Here is a 20,068-nt window from a genome sequence, read left to right on the forward strand (position 1 = left end):
GTTTTTCTAAGACACTGCTGCCATTATTAAACACGCAGGAACTTCGGCATCATGTTGGGAGCCATTTACACCGATAAGCCGAAACATTACGACCTTTTCAAACACAGTACAACAGAGATTCTGCTTGACAGGTATTCAACAAGTCCTTGACAGGATTCCAGAATTACGTGGCACTAGATGTCTACTCACAGGTCAAGCAATCCCGAAAATTACGGCATGGTGGTTTACGGGCATGCAGCCACGCAGAGTGGCCGCGCGATTAGAGGCGACATGTCATGGATTGCGTGGTCCCTCCCGCCAGGGGTTCGTGTCTTCTCTCGAGCCTGTGTGTGTGTGTGTGTGTGTGTGTGTGTGTGTGTGTTTGTTTGTTGGTCTTAGCATAGGTTAGTTTAATTTAAGTAGTGTGTAAGCCTACGGACCGATGATCACAGCAGTTTGGTCCCTTGGGAATTCACACGTATTTGACATTTTCACCGGTATGCATCTGGCCAATGGGTACAGATCAGGCACGTTTTCTGGGCCAAGACATCAGTATGAGTTCACTATAACGCCGCTCAAACCACTGTAGCACGATTCTGACCTTACATCCTGCTGGAAACTGTCATCGCTATAAGGGAAGACTTCAAGCATAAAGCGATGCAGTTGGTCCGCAATAATGTTCACATAGTTCACTGCTGTCATGATGCCTTCGATTAACACCACATATCCAATGGAAGCCCAACTCAGCGTACCCCATAGCACACAAATGGCTCTGAGCACTATGGGACTTAACAGCTGAGGTCATCAGTCCCCTAGAACTTGGAACTACTTAAACCTAGCTAACCTAAGGACATCACACACATCTCTGCCCGATGCAGGATTCGAACCTGCGGCCGTAGCAGTCGCGCGGTTCAGGACTGAAGCGCCTAGAACCGCTCGGCCACCGCGGCCAGCCCATAGCATACTTCTGCCTTCGATTACCACCGTATATCGCATGGAACTCCAACGCTCGATGTACCTCACAGCATAATTGTGCCCTCATTGGCCTGCCTCTGTGCCGCAGTGCATGTTTGGTGCAGACATTCGCCTGCACGACTGCGAGTAAGAACTGAACCATCGACCTAGTGTAACAAGAAATGTGATTCATTCGACAATCGACACGTTTCCATTGACCCACGGTAAAAACTCAGTGATGCTGTGCCCACTGCTATCATAACTGACGATGTCGTTGGGTCAACACAAGAATACCTAGGGGTCGTATGATGTGGAGCTCCTTGTTCAACAATGGCCTTTGAACGGTGGGCTCCGAAACATTTGTCCCTGCACTAGCAGTGTACTCTGTCGTCAGAGCTGCCGCAGATCGCTGCCTATCCTGGATTACACAGGGGGGGGGGGGGGGGGGGTCGTCCGACATCTACGTTTTATGATGAGACCTGGTCGTCAAATACCATACGGCCTACTCCTTATTTCACCATTCTTCAACCACTTTCCACGGGTGCTCACGGCAGTAGCATACACCAACAGGCGACCAGCTTCGCCGTTTCAGAGATTATCGCTTCAATCCGCAGCGCCACAACGATGTGTCCTTTATCAGAACCGCTTACATCAGTGAATTTCCCCATTTGCGGCCCATATATTCCCTATAATGACTGCCTATTCGTCTCTCTACCGCTTACGTTCTTCCTTACTGCGTATCGTGCCCGCACCACCACCAGGAGGCATTCAGTCTCACGGAGGGCAGTTTTGGCTTATCATTGTATACAGATTGTATAACTGAATATTCATTTTAGATATTAACGTATTTCCCTCATGCATTATTGAGGCTGCAGCCTGAACAGCGGCGTCAGCTACGACAAGAAACGTTGAAAGACGAACGTGAGCGTCAGTTACCCTTATCGGACCTTACTTGGCACGAACACGCGATGTTGTTGCATTCCGTTATGAAAAAAGGTGACTGTACTACTTAGTGAAGCGAAAAAGCGAAGAACATTCTATTATGCGCATGTTTACCAAGTAAAAATGTCTTTCCAAATAAGAATAACAGCAGAACATCATCATCCACTTAGCACATTGTATAGACGATATTGTAGAGCGCATGTCCTTATATAAAGATTTTTATTAATATCAAATTCTTCGTTAAACTAAGTCGAGGGTACTTCAGAAATACATAACACATTATTATGACAGGCCAAGTACGGTAACTGCGCTGCTCTTCAATCTGGCACAGATACACTGAAGAACCAAAGAAACTGATACACCTGTCTAATATCGTGTAGGGGCCCCGAGAGCACGCAAAAGTGCCGCAACACGACGTCGCATGGACTCGACTAATGTCTGAACTAGTTCCGGAGGGAACTGACACCATGAATCCTGCACGCCTGTCCATAAATCCGTAAGAGAACGAGGGGCTAGAGATCTCTTCTGAACAGCACGTTGCAAGGCATCCCAGATATGCTCAATAATGTTCATGTCTGGTGAGTTTGGTGGCCAGCGGAAGTGTTTAAGTTCAAAAGAGTTTTCCTGGAGCCACTCTTTAGCAATTCTCGACGTGTGGGGTGTCGCATTGTCCTGCTGGAATTGTCCACGTCTGTCGGAACGCACAATGGCGGTGAATGGATGCAGGTGATCAGAGAGGATGCTTAGGTACGTGCCACTGGTCAGGGTCGTATCTAGACGTATCATGGGTCCCATATCACCCCAACTGCACACGCCCCACACCATTACAGAGTCTCCGCCAGTATGAATCCTCCCCTGCTGACATGCAGGGTCCATGGACTCATGAGAGTGTCTCCATACCCGTACACGTCCATCCGCTCGATACAATTTAAAAGAGACTCGTCCGACCAGGCAACATGTTTCTAGTCATCAGCAGTCCAATGTCGGTGTTGAAGGATCCAGGCGAGGCGTAAAGCTTTGTGGCGTCAGTCATCAGGTGTACACAAGTTGACCAAAATCCCCGAAAGCCCATATCGATGATGTTTCGTTGAATGGGTCACAGGCTGACACTTGGCCCGGCATTGAAACCTGCAGCAGTTTTCAGAAGGTTGCTCTTCCGTCACGTTGAACAATTCACTTCTGTCGTCGTTGGTGCCGTTCTTGGAGCATCTTTTTTCGGCAGCTGCGATCTCAGAGATTTGATGTTTTGTCGGATTCCTGATGTTCATGGTGTTGTTCTCATGGTGTTGTCTTCAGTCCTGAGACTGGTTTGATGCAGCTCTCCATGCTACTCTACCCTGTGCAAGCTTCTTCATCTCCCAGTACCTATTGCAGCCTACATCCTTCTGAATCTGCTTAGTGTATTCATCTCTTGGTCTCCCTCTACGATTTTTACCCTCCACGCTGCCCTCCAATACTAAATTGGTGATCCCTCGATGTCTCAGAACATGTCCTACCAACCGATCCCTCCTTCTAGTCAAGTTGTGCCACAAGCTCCTCTTCTCCCCAATTCTATTCAATACCTCCTTATTAGTTATGTGATCTACCCATCTAATCTGCAGCATTCTTCTGTAACACCACATTTCGAAAGCTTCTATTCTCTTCTTCTCTAAACTATTTATCGTCCACTTTTCACTTCCATACATGGCTACACTCCATACAAATACTTTAACAAACGACTTCCTGACATTTAAATCTATACTCGATGTTAACGAATTTTTCTTCTTCAGAAACGCATTCCTTGCCATTGCCAGTCTACATTTTATATCCTCTCTACTTCGACCATCATCAGTTATTTTGCTCCCCAAATAGCAAAACTCCTTCACTACTTTAAGTGTCTCATTTCCTAATCTAATTCCCTCAGCATCACCCGACTTAATTCGACTACATTCCATTATCCTCGTTTTACTTTTGTTGATGTTCATCTTATACCCTCCTTTCAAGACGCTGTCCATTCCGTTTAACTGCTCTTCCAAGTCCCTTGCTGTCTCTGACAGAATTAGAATGTCATCAGCGAACCTCAAAGTCTTTATTTCTTCTCCATGGATTTTAATACCTACTCCGAACTTTTCTTTTGTTTCCTATATTGCTTGCTCAATATACAGATTGAATAACATCGGGGATAGGCTAGTACCCTGTCTCACTCCCTTCCCAACCACTGCTTCCCTTTCATGGCCCTCGACCCTTATAACTACCATCTGCTTTCTGTACAAATTGTAAATAGCCTTTCCCTCCCTGTATTTTACTCCTGCCACCTTCAGAATTTGAAAGAGAATATTCCAATCAACATTGTCAAAAGCTTACTCTAAGTCTACAAGTGTTAGAAGATAAGTCGTAGGGTCAGTATTGCCTGACGTGTTCCAATATTTCTACGGAATCCAAACTGATCTTCCCCGAGGTCGGCTTCTACCAGTTTTTCCATTCGTCTGTAAAGAATTCGCGTTAGTATTTCGCAGCTGTGACTTATTAAACTGATAATTCGGTAATTTTCACATCTGTCAACACCTGCTTTCTTTGGGATTGGAATTATTATATTCTTCTTGAAGTCTGAGGGTATTTCGCCTGTCTCATACATCTTGGTCACCAGACGGTAGAGTTTTGTCAGGACTGGCTCTCCCAAGACTGTCAGTAGTTCTAATGGAATGTTGTCTACTCCCGGGGCTTTGTTTCGACTCAGGTCTTTCAGTGCTCTGTCAAACTCTTCACGCAGTATCTTCTCTCCCATTTCGTCTTCATCTACATCCTCTTCCATTTCCATAATATTGTCCTCAAGTACTTCGCCCTTGTATAAACCCTCTATATACTCCTTCCACCTTTGTGCCTTCCCTTCTTTGCTTAGAACTGGGTTTCCATCTGAGCTCTTGATGTTCATACAAGTGGTTCTGTTATCTCCAAAGGTCTCTTTAATTTTCCTGTAGGCAGTATCTATCTTACCCCAAGTGAGATAAGCCTCTACATCCTTACATTTGTCCTCTAGCCATCCCTGCTTTGTCATTTTACGCTTCCTGTCAATGTCATTTTTGAGCCGTTTGTATTCCTTTTTGCCTGCTTCATTTGCTGCATTTTTGTATTTTCTCCTTTCATCAGTTAAATTCAATATTTCTTCTGTTACCGAAGGGTTTCCACTAGCCCTCAACTTTTTACCTATATGATCCTCTGCTGCCTTCACTATTTCATCCCTCAAAGCTACTTATTCTTCTTGAACTGTATTTCTTTCCCCCATTCCTGTGAAATGTTCCCTTATGGTCTCCCTGAAACTCTGTACAACCTCTGGTTCTTTCAGTTTATCCATGTCCCATCTCCTTAAATTCCCACCTTTTTGCAGTTTCTTCAGTTTTAATCTACAGGTCATAACCAATAGATTGTGGTCAGAGTCCACAGCTACCCCTGGAAATGTCTTACAATTTAAAACCTGGTTCCTAAATCTCTGTCTTACCATTATGTAATCTGTCTGATACCTTTTAGTACCTCCAGGGTTCTTCCATGTATACAGCCTTATTTAATGATCCTTGAACCAAGTGTTAGCTATGATTAAGTTATGCTCTGCACAAAATTCTACCAGGCGGCTTCCTCTTTCATTTCTTAGCCCCATCCCATATTCACCTAATATGTTTCCTTCTCTCCCTTTTCCTACTCTCGAATTCCAGTCACCCATGACTATTAAATTTCCATCTCCCTTCACTACCTGAATAATTTCTTTTATCTCATCATACATTTCATCAATTTCTTCATCATCTGCAGAGCTAGTTGGCATATAAACTTGTACTATTGTAGTAGGCGTGGGCGTCGTGTCTACCTTGGCCACAATAATGCGTTCACTATGCTGTTGGTAGTAGCTTACCCGCACTCCTATTTTTTTATTCATTATTAAACCTACTCCTGCATTACCCCTATTTGATTTTGTATTTATAACCCTGTATTCACCTCAGCAAAAGTCTTGTTCCTCCTGCCACCGAACTTCACTAATTCCCACTATATCTAACTTTATCCTATCCATTTCCCTTTTTAAATTTTCTAACGTACCTGCCTGATTAGGGGATCTGACATTCCATGCTCCGTTCACGGTATACTCGTGAAATGGTCGTACGGGAAAATCGCCACTTCCCCGCTGCCTCGGAGATGCTGTGTCCTAGCGCTCATGCGCCGACCGTAACACCATCTTCAGACTCACTTAAATCTTGTTAACCTGCCCTTGTAGCAGTAGTAACCGATCTAACAACTGCACCAGACCCTTATTGTCTTGTACAGGCGTTGCTGACTTCGGTGCCGTATTCTGCCTGTTTATGTATCTGTATTTGAATACGCATGCCTATTCAAGTTTCTTTGGCGCTTCAGTATATGTGGCACAGTTTTTTAAGGGTAACCAAGATTATCTAGAAGCTCCACAAATCGTGTAGTTGCTCGTCGATAGAAATCCGCTCTTTGGTCACGGAACCATTCGAGAACCGCCGTGTGAACGTCAACAGTTCGAAAATCTCCTTCGCTCCAGGGTTTTTTTCACTTTGCCCGGAAGACGGAAATCGCATCGTGCAAGATTTGGACTTGCGATCAGCCTTGCGGCCTTACTCAAACTGTTGGCACCGTTTCACGACTACTGGGTGCGACACTGCAACTGTTTCGTTCGCCGCCAGAATTTCACAGTGAATCTGAGAACAGTTTAGACGATTTTCTCACATGAAGCGTAGTGTCCCGCGTACTTAAGTTCTGCAGTACGGCTTTACTGGCCGCGCCGCTTCGCTCGCACACTGTGACGCACTTGTTTTCTACACACCAGCAGAACTGTGTCCGCAGGAAACCCAGAACAAACGGTCTCTCCTGATGATGCGTCACTCTTGTTGTGGAAATGGCTTAGCGTATGACTTACTTTCTGAAGTACCTATGTACCTAGTTCAAAAATGACTTCACGTCGTGTATACGATAAGGAACTGTGTCATTATGATATAACCTGTGGTAATACAGGATGTCTCAAAGAGAGTCATTTGATTTGGCACGTCTACATTTCTGAAACTAACAAACATATACAATGAATATTGTTGTTTGGTGAACGGTAAACTCAAACACTTTTTCATACCATTTCATAGGTGTTTAATATCCCCCCCCCCCCTTGACGTACACGGCGTATGGTAACAATGCGGTATTCAGATTGTTCCCACACTGCAACGAGCATGTCTTCAATTACAGCTTCCATAGCTGCTGTTATGTGAAGTCTCAGTTCATTCATTGTTGTTGGTAATGGAGGCACATAAACAGAGTCCATTATATGAGTCATGAGTTTCTTCTGGCGTATACAACTTTCAAATAACTTCCGGAAATTCAGCCAGGTAACACTTTCCGCGACCGCCGATATTCCGGCGGGAGAACACCCCGCCATATTCAAGGTAACTGCAACGGGCAGGCGACGTACATGCAAATTTAAAACCTCGGTTCTCGGACTGATGCAGGAAAGGTAACACACACACTGAACACTAGTGCCACCAAAGATGACCAAAGTCAGAGCTATCGATAAGGAGACTACGAATTCGCAGGTGAGGAACCATTGACTCTGTCCCTCTGTTTCTTGACAAGGGAGAGAGCCGGATTCAAAACAGAGTTTAAACAAAAACCTCCATCCCTGTTAACGAGGTTGCTTGCTAATTTAATCTCAACTGCCTCCTTAAAAACACTGTCCCAATAGCTGGACGTGCATGCCAATATCTCGGTGTTATTATATAACATGGAGTGACCAGTATCCAAGCAATGTTCGGTAACAACAGATCTACTTGGCTGCTGTAATCGTGTGCCGTTTATGCTCAGTACATCGGTCCTCCACGGTCCTGATAGTTTGACCGATATATGCCATGCCGCAGCTACAACGAATGCGATATACACCCGCCTTACGACGACCAAGATCATCCTTAACAGAACTCAAAAGCACTCTAATTTTAGATGGAGGTCGAAAAACACATTTCACATCGTACTTCCGTAAAATACGACCGATCTTGTTGGAAGTGTTTCCTACGTAAGGCAAAAAGGCAGTAGACTTAGGTGTCGACTCAGAATTATCATCAAGCACCCGATGTACAGTTGGATGATAGCGTCCACGCACGTTCAATCTGTCTATCACTATAACCATTTTGGCGAAACGTAACTTCAAGATGGGACAGCCCAGCTGGCAAAGTCTCAGCATCGGAAACATATGCACTCTGTACCAAGGTACGAAGTATCCCTTCACGCTGAGCCGGATGGTGACAACTATTAGCCTGTAATTACAAGTCGGTGTGAGTACGTTTCTTGTAGACTGCATGTCCCAATGATCCATCATCCTTTGTCCTAACCAACACGTCACGAAAGGGAAGGCAACCATCCTCTTCCACCGCCATCGTAAAACGAATGTTCGGGTGGATCGAGTTCAGATGTTCTAGAAGGGCATTCAAATTCTCCCTACCATGAGGTCAAACAACAAAGGTATCGTCAACATATAAAGAAACAGGGGGGTTTCAAATACGCCGACTCCAACGCACGTTCCTCGAAGTCTTCCATAAACAAATTTGCGATCACAGGAGACCCATCGCAACTCCATCTGTCTGCCCGTAATACTGGTCACTGAATAAAAAGTAAGTGGTTGTGAACACAAGCCGAAAGAGATTAGTTAATTTGTGTCTGTACGTGGGATTTCCACACGCCTAAATATCCCTAGGTGCACTGTTTCCGATGTTATAGTGAAGTGGAAACGTGAAGGGACACGTAAAGCACAAAAGCGTACAGGGCGACCTCGTCTGTTGACTGACAAAGACCGCCGACAGTTGAAGAGGGTCGTAATGTTTAATAGGCAGACATCTATCGAGACCATTACACAGGAATTCCAGACTGCATCAGGATCCATTGCCAGTACTATGACAGTTAGACGGGGGGTGAGAAAACTTGGATTTCATGGTCGAACGGCTGCTCATAAGCCACAAATCACGCCGGTAAATGCCAAACGATGTCCCGCTTGGTGTAAGGAAGGTAAACATTGGACGATTGAACAATGGAAAAACGTTGTGTGGAGTGACGAATCACGGTACACAATGTGGTGATCCGATGACAGTGTGTGGGTAAAGATGAATGCCCGGTGAACGTCATCTGCCAGCGTGTGTAGCGCCAACAGTAAAATTCGAAGGCGGTGGTGTTATGGTGTGGTAGTGTTTTTCAAGGCGGGAGCTTGCACCCCTTGTTATTTTACGTGGCACTGTCACAGCACAGCCCTACATTAATGTTTTAAGCACCTTCTGACTTCCCACTATTGATGAGCAATTCGGGGATGGCGATTGCATCTTTCAACACGATCGAGCACCTGTTCGTAATGCATGGCCTGTCGCGGAGTGGTTACTCGACAAAAACATTCCTGTAATGGGCTGGCCTGTACAGAGTCCTGACTTGATCCTATAGAACACCTTTGGGATGTTTTGGAACGCCGACTTCGTGCCAAGCTTCACTGACAGACATCGGTACCTCTCCTCGGTGCAGCAATCCGTGAAGAGTGGGCTGCCATTCCCCGGGAAACCTTCCAGCACCTGCTTGAACGTGTGGCTGCGAGAGTGGAAGCTGCCATTAAGGCTAAGGCGAAATTAGAATTATATATTAATACCTTCAGCTGCTGACGGGCGCTGATATATATGGACGGGGACAGGTGAAAATGTGTTCCCCGGCCGGGCCTGGAACCCAGGATCTCCTGCTTACATGGCAGACGCTCTATCCATCTGAGCCAGCGAGGCCACATTGGATAGTGCGTCTGCAGGGACTATCTCGCGCGCGCTTCCCGCGAGACTCACATTCTCACCTTATATGTCCACACACTACATTCTTAGTGTCCCTACCCAACACACTCATTACTCGTGGAAGACATTCTTACCATGTCCCGTAAGAGTTCGGGTAATATGTGTGCATCCGCACAGAAGAGGAAGGCCATGGCCGGTATTGCCATAACTATATACTTATTGGATATGGTGTCTGTTCTTTCGGACATGTCTTACCTCGGAAGAGGGGCCGGCATAGTGCCTCCGACATTGCCACAGTTTGCCTTCAGCTGTCTTTGTTCAATAATACTTGTGACTGACCCGACACGAATTGCTGTTGTCTGAGAATGTAGGTTTATCCTAACGAGTTATCGAGCGAACGGTGTGATAACTGGAACTGGTCTTTGAAATCGATTACAATACGTCACAAAAGGTTCGCAGCGGGACATAAAGATACACGTATTCTATGAGACAAACAACAAACATCTTGGCAGTAGCTGAGTGGAATCGAATAATGTACTCGTGATTTCGCCTCTTTTTAAATTATGTGACGTGTTGAGTACACAGACAGCCCAGCGGTTCATTTAATCCACAGTATGTGGAAGCTGTAGTTCTGACAGGACTTCTGTCGATGCATTCACATTACCGTGAACATGAAACCGGGTGTTGATTTAAACATTCTTGGTGGCGTAGTGCTGTCTTTCCTTCTTCATCATTACGATGACTCTGCTATGGACAGTCCCGTCTTCCAAGATGATCATACTAGTGTTCGCAGGGGTACATACGTATAGCGAATACTCTCGTATCCTACGGAAACTTGATTGGCCCAATAACCCAACCGACGTACATCGCATGGAAATGTCTGGGACCACTTGGGATGGCAGGATTATGTGCACGCACTGACCTCTCGATTACGTCCCATAGGTGTTCGATGGGATTCATGTCGGCCATTCTAGGTGGCCAGATCATTAACTCGAACTGTCTAGAATGTACTTCAAACGCGGCGCATTGTCATTCATAAAAATTCCATCGTTGTTTGGGAACATGAACTCCAATCAGTGATCGGTTTAGCTGGACCAGAGGACCGAGTCCATTCCCAGTAAACACCACACCATTAAGAAGACACCACCAAACCGCACGGTGTCTTGTTTAGAACCTGGGTCCGTGTGTTCGTGGAGTCTGCGCCACAGTGGAACCCTACCATTAGTTCTTCCAAACTGAAATCGATACTCGCGTGACCAGTCGTCTAGGGTCCAAGCGATATTTACTATCAAAAACAGTCTTGATCAGAATTTATTTATTACGGTGACCGGTTTCGACCGCTACTGTGGTCATCTTCAGATCAATGAGTAAGGATCTCCTTCTGCAGGAGAATCACTACTCTAGTGATTCTCCAGCAGAAGGAGGTCCTTACTCATTGGTCTGAAGATGACCACAGTAGCGGTCGAAACAGGTCACCGTAATAAATAAATTGTGATCAAGACTGTTTTTGATAGTAAATATTTGTAACACTTGGATCACTGTTCACTCCCACAATGTATTCAAAAGTAATCCAAGCGATATGATCACGAGCCTAGGAAAGGCGATGCAGGTGATGACATGCTGTTAGGAAAGGTACTCGCTTCGGTTGCCTGCTGACGTAGCCCATTATCTCCACATTTCCTCGCACTGTATTAACGGATACCTTCGTTTATATCTGCGGTTGTCACACTCAGTGATGCTTGACTGTAGGCACTGAAAACTCTATTCAATCGCCGCTGCTCTCATTCGTTAAGTGAAGGACGTCGGCTACTGCTTTGTCCATGGCGAGAGGTAATGTCTGGAATGTGGTATTCTCGGCACACTCTTGTCACTGTAGATCTCGAAATACTGAATTCCCAAACGATTTACGAAATGGGAGTGTCCCATGCGTCTAGGCCCAACTACCATTACGCGTTCAAAGTCTGTTAATTCCCGTCGTGCAGTCATAATCACGTCGTAAATCTTTCCACATGAGCCGGCTGTAGTGGCCGAGCGGTTCTAGGCGCTACAGTCTGGAACCGCGCGACCGCTACGTTCGCAGGTTCGAATCCTGCCTCGGGCATGGATGTGTGTGATGTCCTTAGGTTAGTTAGGTTTAAGTACTTCTAAGTTCTAGAGGACTGATGACGTCAGAAGTTAAGTCCCATAGTGCTCAGAGCCATGTTTTTCCACATGAATCACCTGAGTACAAATGACAGCTCCGCCAATGCACTACCCTTTCATACTATCACCATCTGTATATTGTCACCTCAGTATATTGCTTCCGGTATAAGAGTTCCTCTTCGTTACGACATCCGCTTTGCTTATTCAGTAATGGTACGGCTCACCCGTTCCCACATCCTATTCAGTAATGACCACGATCACGGAGGCCATTAAATTCTAGCCCATGTTTGCTTCCTGCTCCTGGTAGGACTGCGAGATCTGGTATAAAAACCTGCTCTCTCCATTTGTAAATGAGCCGAGACGGTTAATTAGGCTGGCAGCAGGCGTGATCCCCAGATTTAGGAACCCGCCGCAGGTGGCGGCGGCGGCGGCGTCGGCGCCCGGCCCAGGCGAGGTGAGGTGAGGTGCCCGATTTCAGGCCCGTCGCGAGGCGCAACAAAAGCCGGCGGTGCCTGTCCGACCCGACCCGGCCCGGCCTGGGAACAGAGTTGGCGCACCTCACAGCCGCCGACCCGAGCGCCATAAATCGCTCACGCAGCCACCAGGGGAGCCGATCTGTTTGTACGTCCGCGCAGACAACACTCGGACGGCCGGCGTCACAATTTATGGCCTTTTTATGCCGGATGAAATATTCCGTCTTACCGGCGCTGCAGCAGCGCCGGCGATCGGAATCACTTTGTAAAAACAGTTCGGGCCGCTCGGATTCGTTACGTGGGCATAAATCACGCTCTTAAAAATGCATAGGTGCGTGCGCGAGCGCGCGAGGCTTCAGTTTCGCTCCTGCCCCACTACCGGCGGCCGGAGCTGTCGGTTTCTTTTTCTGAGCCGCTGCTGCGGCTGTCCCCGTCGTTTGGAGTGGACGCTGCCGCCGCCGCCGCCGCCGCCGCCGCTAGTGCGGGCCGCCCGCCTGTGGTCGGCTTTGTGATCCCAGTGGCGAAGAATGACCTCATTAATCGCTTGATGGGTATCGCGGTCGGCGGGAGAAGAGGTCGGCATTAACCTCCGCGCCGCGATGCATTCCTGCGCGTCCGGGCGGCCGGCAGACACAGCTGGCCTTGCTGCGCGGCGCGGCAGTGGGGAAGGCCGGCCCGGGAATGGCGGAGCTCTGCCGCTAGGACACTGTTCTTCGCCAAACTTCAGCTTTCATTTAAAGTCGAATCTCGTAGCTCGATGGGTTACCACAATGGTTGCTCCAGTCCCCTGAGGAAAAGATTATTCCATTTGCACGCTCTGTCTTAGAGCGTGCTTGTTGTTGTGGCCATTAGTATGAATTCGGGTATGATACAGTTCTTCACACTAGTGCACCCTGTGCGAACCTCTTCATCTCTGCATAGCGACTACATACTGCATACATTTGAACCAGTTTCTGTAGTCAAGCCTAGGTCTCGCCCTGCAACTTTTAATTACGACACTCTGCTCATTTACCATACTGACTGTTCCTTCATGCCTCTGGTACTTTTCATAGGGAAGCTGGACAGTAACAAAACTGATTAGTGAACAAGTAACACAGCAAACAGAAGATTTACTTAACTTGTATTTCTCCAAATGTACGAATACCCATTGCAAATGATGCAACAAGTAACAAGAGTCCAGCTAAACAATAGTAAAAACGACGGAGTCGTAGCAGCGACTGAAGTAATTCTTCTGTTACCCACGGTTTCTTTGCACAAATCTTCTTTGTATCAGTGTTTTTCTATCCAGCTTCTGTGATTGCCGTTTTAGAGATGTCCATTCCACTTCAAATGTACTGCCTACTGAGCTATTCCTTATTGTTGTACCTATAGAAGTAGAGAATTTCAAGCGTATCTCGTCATCTCTTAATACTTCTGTATCCCACTTCTTTGCTTACTGATCCTCACTAATTCGGTTTAAATTCATTCTACTTTTCATCACTACTACATTGCGATCTGAATCTATATCTGCTCCTGATTACGCCTTACAATCCAGTATCTCATATCTGAATCTCTGTCAAACCATGATGTAATCTAACTAAAATATTCCAATAAGTTCCGGGCTTTTCCATGTATACCACCTCCGCTTGTAATTCTTGAACAGAGTATTCGCTATTACTAGCTGAAATTTATTACGGAAAACAATTAGTCTTTCCCCCCTCTCATTCCTTGTCCCAAGATCATATTCTCTTATAACCGTCTCTTCTACTCATTCCCCTACAACCGCATTCCAGTCCCCCACGACTATTAAATTTTCATCTCCTTTTACGTTCTGTATTACCCTTCCAATATCCTTCTATACTTTCTCTATTTCTTCATCTTCAGCTTCAGACAGCGGCAAGTACACCAGAACTATCGTTGTCGGTGTTGCTATGCTGTCGATTCTGATAAGGACAACGCTATCACTGAACTTTTACAGTAACGGACAATAACGAACCCTACTCATGTTATTCTATTTTCAGCCGCTGTTGATATTACTCTATACTCATATCACCAGAAATTCTTGTCTTCTTTCCATTTCACTTCACTCACCCATACTACACTCCTGGAAATGGAAAAAAGAACACATTGACACCGGTGTGTCAGACCCACCATACTTGCTCCGGACACTGCGAGAGGGCTGTACAAGCAATGATCACACGCACGGCACAGCGGACACACCAGGAACCACGGTGTTGGCCGTCGAATGGCGCTGCCGCGCAGCATTTGTGCACCGCCGCCGTCAGTGTCAGCCAGTTTGCCGTGGCATACGGAGCTCCATCGCAGTCTTTAACACTGGTAGCATGCCGCGACAGCGTGGACGTGAACCGTATGTGCAGTTGACGGACTTTGAGCGAGGGCGTATAGTGGGCATGCGGGAGGCCGGGTGGACGTACCGCCGAATTGCTCAACACGTGGGGCGTGAGGTCTCCACAGTACATCGATGTTGTCGCCAGTGGTCGGCGGAAGGTGCACGTGCCCGTCGACCTGGGACCGGACCGCAGCGACGCACGGATGCACGCCAAGACCGTAGGATCCTACGCAGTGCCGTAGGGGACCGCACCGCCACTTCCCAGCAAATTAGGGACACTGTTGCTCCTGGGGTATCGGCGAGGACCATTCGCAACCGTCTCCATGAAGCTGGGCTACGGTCCCGCACACCGTTAGGCCGTCTTCCGCTCACGCCCCAACATCGTGCAGCCCGCCCCCAGTGGTGTCGCGACAGGCGTGAATGGAGGGACGAATGGAGACGTGTCGTCTTCAGCGATGAGAGTCGCTTCTGCCTTGGTGCCAATGATGGTCGTATGCGTGTTTGGCGCCGTGCAGGTGAGCGCCACAATCAGGACTGCATACGACCGAGGCACACAGGGCCAACACCCGGCATCATGGTGTGGGGAGCGATCTCCTACACTGGCCGTACACCACTGGTGATCGTCGAGGGGACACTGAATAGTGCACGGTACATCCAAACCGTCATCGAACCCATCGCTCTACCATTCCTAGACCGGCAAGGGAACTTGCTGTTCCAACAGGACAATGCACGTCCGCATGTATCCCGTGCCACCCAACGTGCTCTAGAAGGTGTAAGTCAACTACCCTGGCCAGCAAGATCTCCGGATCTGTCCCCCATTGAGCATGTTTGGGACTGGATGAAGCGTCGTCTCACGCGGTCTGCACGTCCAGCAAGAACGCTGGTCCAACTGAGGCGCCAGGTGGAAATGGCATGGCAAGCCGTTCCACAGGACTACATCCAGCATCTCTACGATCGTCTCCATGGGTGAATAGCAGCCTGCATTGCTGCGAAAGGTGGATATACACTGTACTAGTGCCGACATTGTGCATGCTTTGTTGCCTGTGTCTATGTGCCTGTGGTTCTGTCAGTGTGATCATGTGATGTATCTGACCCCAGGAATGTGTCAATAAAGTTTCCCCTTCCTGGGACAATGAATTCACGGTGTTCTTATTTCAATTTCCAGGAGTGTATATTTAGATTGAGCCTTTGTATTTCCCTTCTCAGATTTTCTAGTTTCCCTGTCACGTTCAAGCTAGAACGTTATCCTTTCCTTGGTTAGTCAGTCTTTTTCTCATGGTCAGCTCCTCCTTGGTAGTCCCTTCTCGGAGATCCTAATGGGGTACTATTCCGGACTCTTTTGCCAATGGAGAGATCATCATGACACGTTTCCAATTACGGGACACAAGTCCTGTGGATACCCATTATGTGTTATTTTATGCAATGGTTTCCATTGCCTTCTGCTTTCTCATGCCTTTGATCATTGTTGATTCTTCCGCCTTTAGGGGTAGTCTCCCACCCCAAAGACAAGAGAATGCCCTGAACCTCTGTCCGCTCCTCCGCCCCCTTTGACAAGGCCGTTGGCAGAATGAGGATGACTTCTTATGCCGAAAGTCTTCTGCCGCCAATGCTGATTATTAATCAAAAGTTAATCAGTGGCGGGTTTTGAACCCGGGGCATAGTACCTTTTGATTACCAAACAAATACGCTACCCCTAGACCACGGGTGAACCGAGGGCAACGTCCTGGGTTCGATTAATTAAGAAGTCTGCAAGTCACTCACACATCTGTGAAGTTATTCCATATGCTCCTACCTTAGTGAAGAGCCTGCAATGGGGCACCCTGTCAAATGGTTTCTGGAAATCTAGGAACAGGAAATCGGCCTGCTGCCCTTCATCCATAGTTCGCAGTGTATCATCTGAGAAAAGGGCAAGTTGGATTTTGCACTTGCGATAATTTCTAAAACCACGCTGATTCGTGGATATAAGCTTCTCAGTCTCAAGACAATTTGTTATTCTCGAACTGAGAATATGTTCAACGATTCTGCAATATACCAAAGTTAGGATATTGGTCTATAATTTGTCTGTCCATTCTTTTACCCTTCTTACATACAGGAGTAACATGCGTTTTTTCCCCAGTCGCTTGGAACTTTGTGCTGGGCGAGAAATTCGTGACAATCGTGACAAATGCAAGCTAGATAAGGGACCAACGCTGCAGAGTACTCTTTGTAAAACCGAATTGCGATTCCATCCGGACCTGGTGACTTACTTATTTTCAAATCTTACAGTTGTTTCTCTACGACAGGGATGCCTATTACTACGTCGTCCACACTGGAGTCTGTCCGATTGTCAAATAACAGTATGTTTGTACGATTCTATCGCATTAACGATTTCTAGAACGGAAATTTAAAACTTCGGATTTCGTTTTGCTACGTTCAACTGTCACAGCATACTGGTCAATAAGGGAATAAAAATGGTTCAAATGGCTCTGAGCACTATGCGACTTAAATTCTGAGGTCATCAGTCGCCTAGAACTTAGAACTAATTAAACCTAACTAACCTAAGGACATCACACACATCCATGCCCGAGGCAGGATTCGAACCTGCGACCGTAGCGGTCGCTCGGTTCAAGACTGTAGCGCAAAGAACCGCACGGCCACTCCGGCCGGCTCAACAAGGGAATAATTGGAAGCATTCTACACGCCTAGAGATTTGACATAGGACCAGAATTTTCTCGGGTTCTCTGCCAGATCTTTTGCTATGGTACGACGGTTGTAGTTGTTGTAAGCACTGCGTATGAAACTCTAATAACTTACTTGTCATTTGTGTGTTCTGTTTTGAAGCTAGAGTTGAAAGCCTCTGCTTACTTTGCACCATCTGAATTTCGTTATTAAACCACGCCTGGCCTTTTCTGTCTTTCATCCACTTACAAAGCACTTAACTCCACAGACCATCATTTACAATCTGAACTTTGCCCATGCGACAGGCATCGTTGGTGCCACAACTTGCAGACGATTGCACCCTGCACGCTCATTAGCCGCAGACAAGACCACCTCCACATCTCGGATGAGACCGCCAGACAGATCTAACGAACGTACAATGGCTTTTTTTCAGCCCTGAACCCTACCTATCTAAGTGACTCTATAACACGCCTAATGTTGGAGCTCCTGAACGCTGTGTGTCTAAGGGACTCTACGCCACGCCTAACGTTAGAGCTCTCGATAACTAGAAATCTCCTCTCCCCCTGTGGCTGCTCGGACCCTGCTGAAACACCGGCCACGTGTCCACTCACAGGGAAAATGGACTAGTCCAGACGATCAGTTTCCACACTGGCCCTCCGTCTGGTGAGACACGAACACATTACCACCCGCCACTCACCCTGCAGCGAGAGCGGATCCACCGCGTCGGGTTCATTACGAGGTGCCTCGGAAGCAGAGTCCGTGGGCAGAACAAGCGACACATGAGGGGTCCTACGCGATGTGCCAGATTCTCCGCCACCGCTGCACCCGAACCAGCAGCTTGATTGTGGCTGACCATAGCCAAAAGCGCATTCCGCTGTTTGCGAACTGCGGTTAGCTCCTCCTGCGTCCGCACACGGCATCCACACATCCTAACCATCCTAACACGACTAACTGAGGAAATAAATTATAAAGACAGACAAGATCCCGCATATGCAACTTGCTACCCTCCTCATGTGTCATCAACGGACGCTGATGCGTTAATGAACTGTGTAACTGACTGTTCAGTGAGCAACTATTGCGCTACAGACTGAATGAATTTACCCTTACGAAAACGTGAGGTTAACGCACTTAAACAGAACAACAAGCACGAAATTTGATAGGTATACTACAAGGAAAAGACGCACTATTTCACAAAGTTTTTACGCCATTTAATCAATTTCACAATATCTATCTTTCTTGCCACGCACAAATGCAGTCTGAATTCAAGCTCCACCCGCACTCGGCGCAACATATCTACATGAACTGTGACAATGGCGGCCACGATTCGGTTCTTTAAGTCATAGAGACGTATGGTAAACGTTTCGCAGACTCTATCCTTAACATACCACCACAGAAAGAAGACCATCGGTGTAAAGTCAGATGACCTAGGACGCCAGGAAATTGGATCACCCCTGCCAATCCAGCGATCTGGAAACACCCCACCTAGAAAGTCTCGTACAGTCTGAGCTCTATGTGGTGATGCACCATCTTGTTAGAAAACGACTATGTCTTGTACTAGCCAGCTGTGGTAACGCAAAAAGCTCCAGCATATCAAGGTGGTTCTCAGATATCAAGATGATTCTCAGAGTTGTTTCTTTTTCCTGAAAAAGCAAAATTAACTCAACCCACAATGTGGTCAACCATCAAACAACATCATAAACGGCCTTGCAGGCTGTCACCTACCACTTACTTCACAGTATGAGGACTGGTTGTGCCACAGGTGCGAACATTGTGTTATCACAAACGTGGAGTGTTGCTTCGTCAGAAAATGCTACGTTGTTTAGTAACTTTCAGTTGTACTCTGAACGGCTAGGAATGTCCACAGCGAATTGCATTCGTTGTGGCTTCTCATCAGGTTTTAATGCGTGCAATAGTTGTGATTTGTATGGATATCTCTGTAAACGTTTCCGAAGGACCCAGTGCATGGTCGCTCTAGGTATTTCCAGCTCTTGCGATGCCCTCCGAACAGACTTTTGCGGTGAACGTTGAAAAACCAACCGTTTCCGTTCTGTGACGGCTTCACTTGTTCCAGGTCGTCCAGTATGTTGTTTCACATCAACGTTTCCTCTGTCCACGAAGGTAGTTCCTTCCTATACCGTACTTGGAAGTTGCTTTTAACCTGCATGTCCGGTTTAGTCTGCTTCCGCGACCATTGTCACAGTCAATACCAACCAAAACGAGGGTTTCCAACAACGAAAAGAAATAATAAAAACAGCAATAAAGAACTTCTAACATCCCTCCCCTTCATCCTGAACAGCCTATCAGAATTAGATAACAGTCACGTCTGCAGGTATATAAGAAACTAAGTTTTCTCATTCAGCAGTAAACAAAAGCACCCTGAAGATGGACACTTGCAACAGTGACCGAAACGTTGGTAGGTTTAAGTATTGACAATGCGGTCACAAACACAGAAAAATTTTATTGACTATGGTGTTAATATCTTAATTAGTTTTTGAGAAAGCTTGTAGTGGTGATACATGTAAACTCCCTTTAATGAAACCAATAGTACAAAGCGTCATTGCTTGACTTAGTTGTAGACTATATATTAATATGTCTCCGTGCATGATGCAATACGCATACCTTTTCGATTTTAAATGCTCATATAATCCATTCCACAGTGAATTATGGGGTCCAAGCTACCAAGAGCCATAAATTTAGGTTATATGCTCATCATATATTTGAGTTTTAAGTTTTTTGGACCTCTGTGAGCTTGGTGTAAGATTTTACTTATCCCCAGCCGCGGTCAGCGTTGTTGTTCGTTGCCACGTGAGCGCTCG

General features: G+C 46.7%; 1 protein-coding gene across 1 annotated transcript in view; it reads left to right on the forward strand.

Annotated features, from left to right (window-relative positions):
• The first annotated feature begins 11,203 nt into the window (after positions 1-11,203).
• LOC126235385 (uncharacterized) overlaps positions 11,204-20,068 on the forward strand; it is a 139,497-nt gene continuing 130,632 nt past the window's right edge. Inside the window, exons 1-3 of the mRNA XM_049944107.1 lie at positions 11,204-11,215; positions 12,100-12,246; positions 12,597-12,840. Of these exons, the coding sequence (XP_049800064.1) occupies positions 11,204-11,215; positions 12,100-12,246; positions 12,597-12,840 (403 nt within the window). The remainder of the gene's footprint in view (positions 11,216-12,099; positions 12,247-12,596; positions 12,841-20,068) is intronic.

The sequence above is a fragment of the Schistocerca nitens genome, chromosome 2 (assembly GCF_023898315.1).
Source record: "Schistocerca nitens isolate TAMUIC-IGC-003100 chromosome 2, iqSchNite1.1, whole genome shotgun sequence".
NCBI lineage: Eukaryota > Metazoa > Arthropoda > Insecta > Orthoptera > Acrididae > Schistocerca > Schistocerca nitens.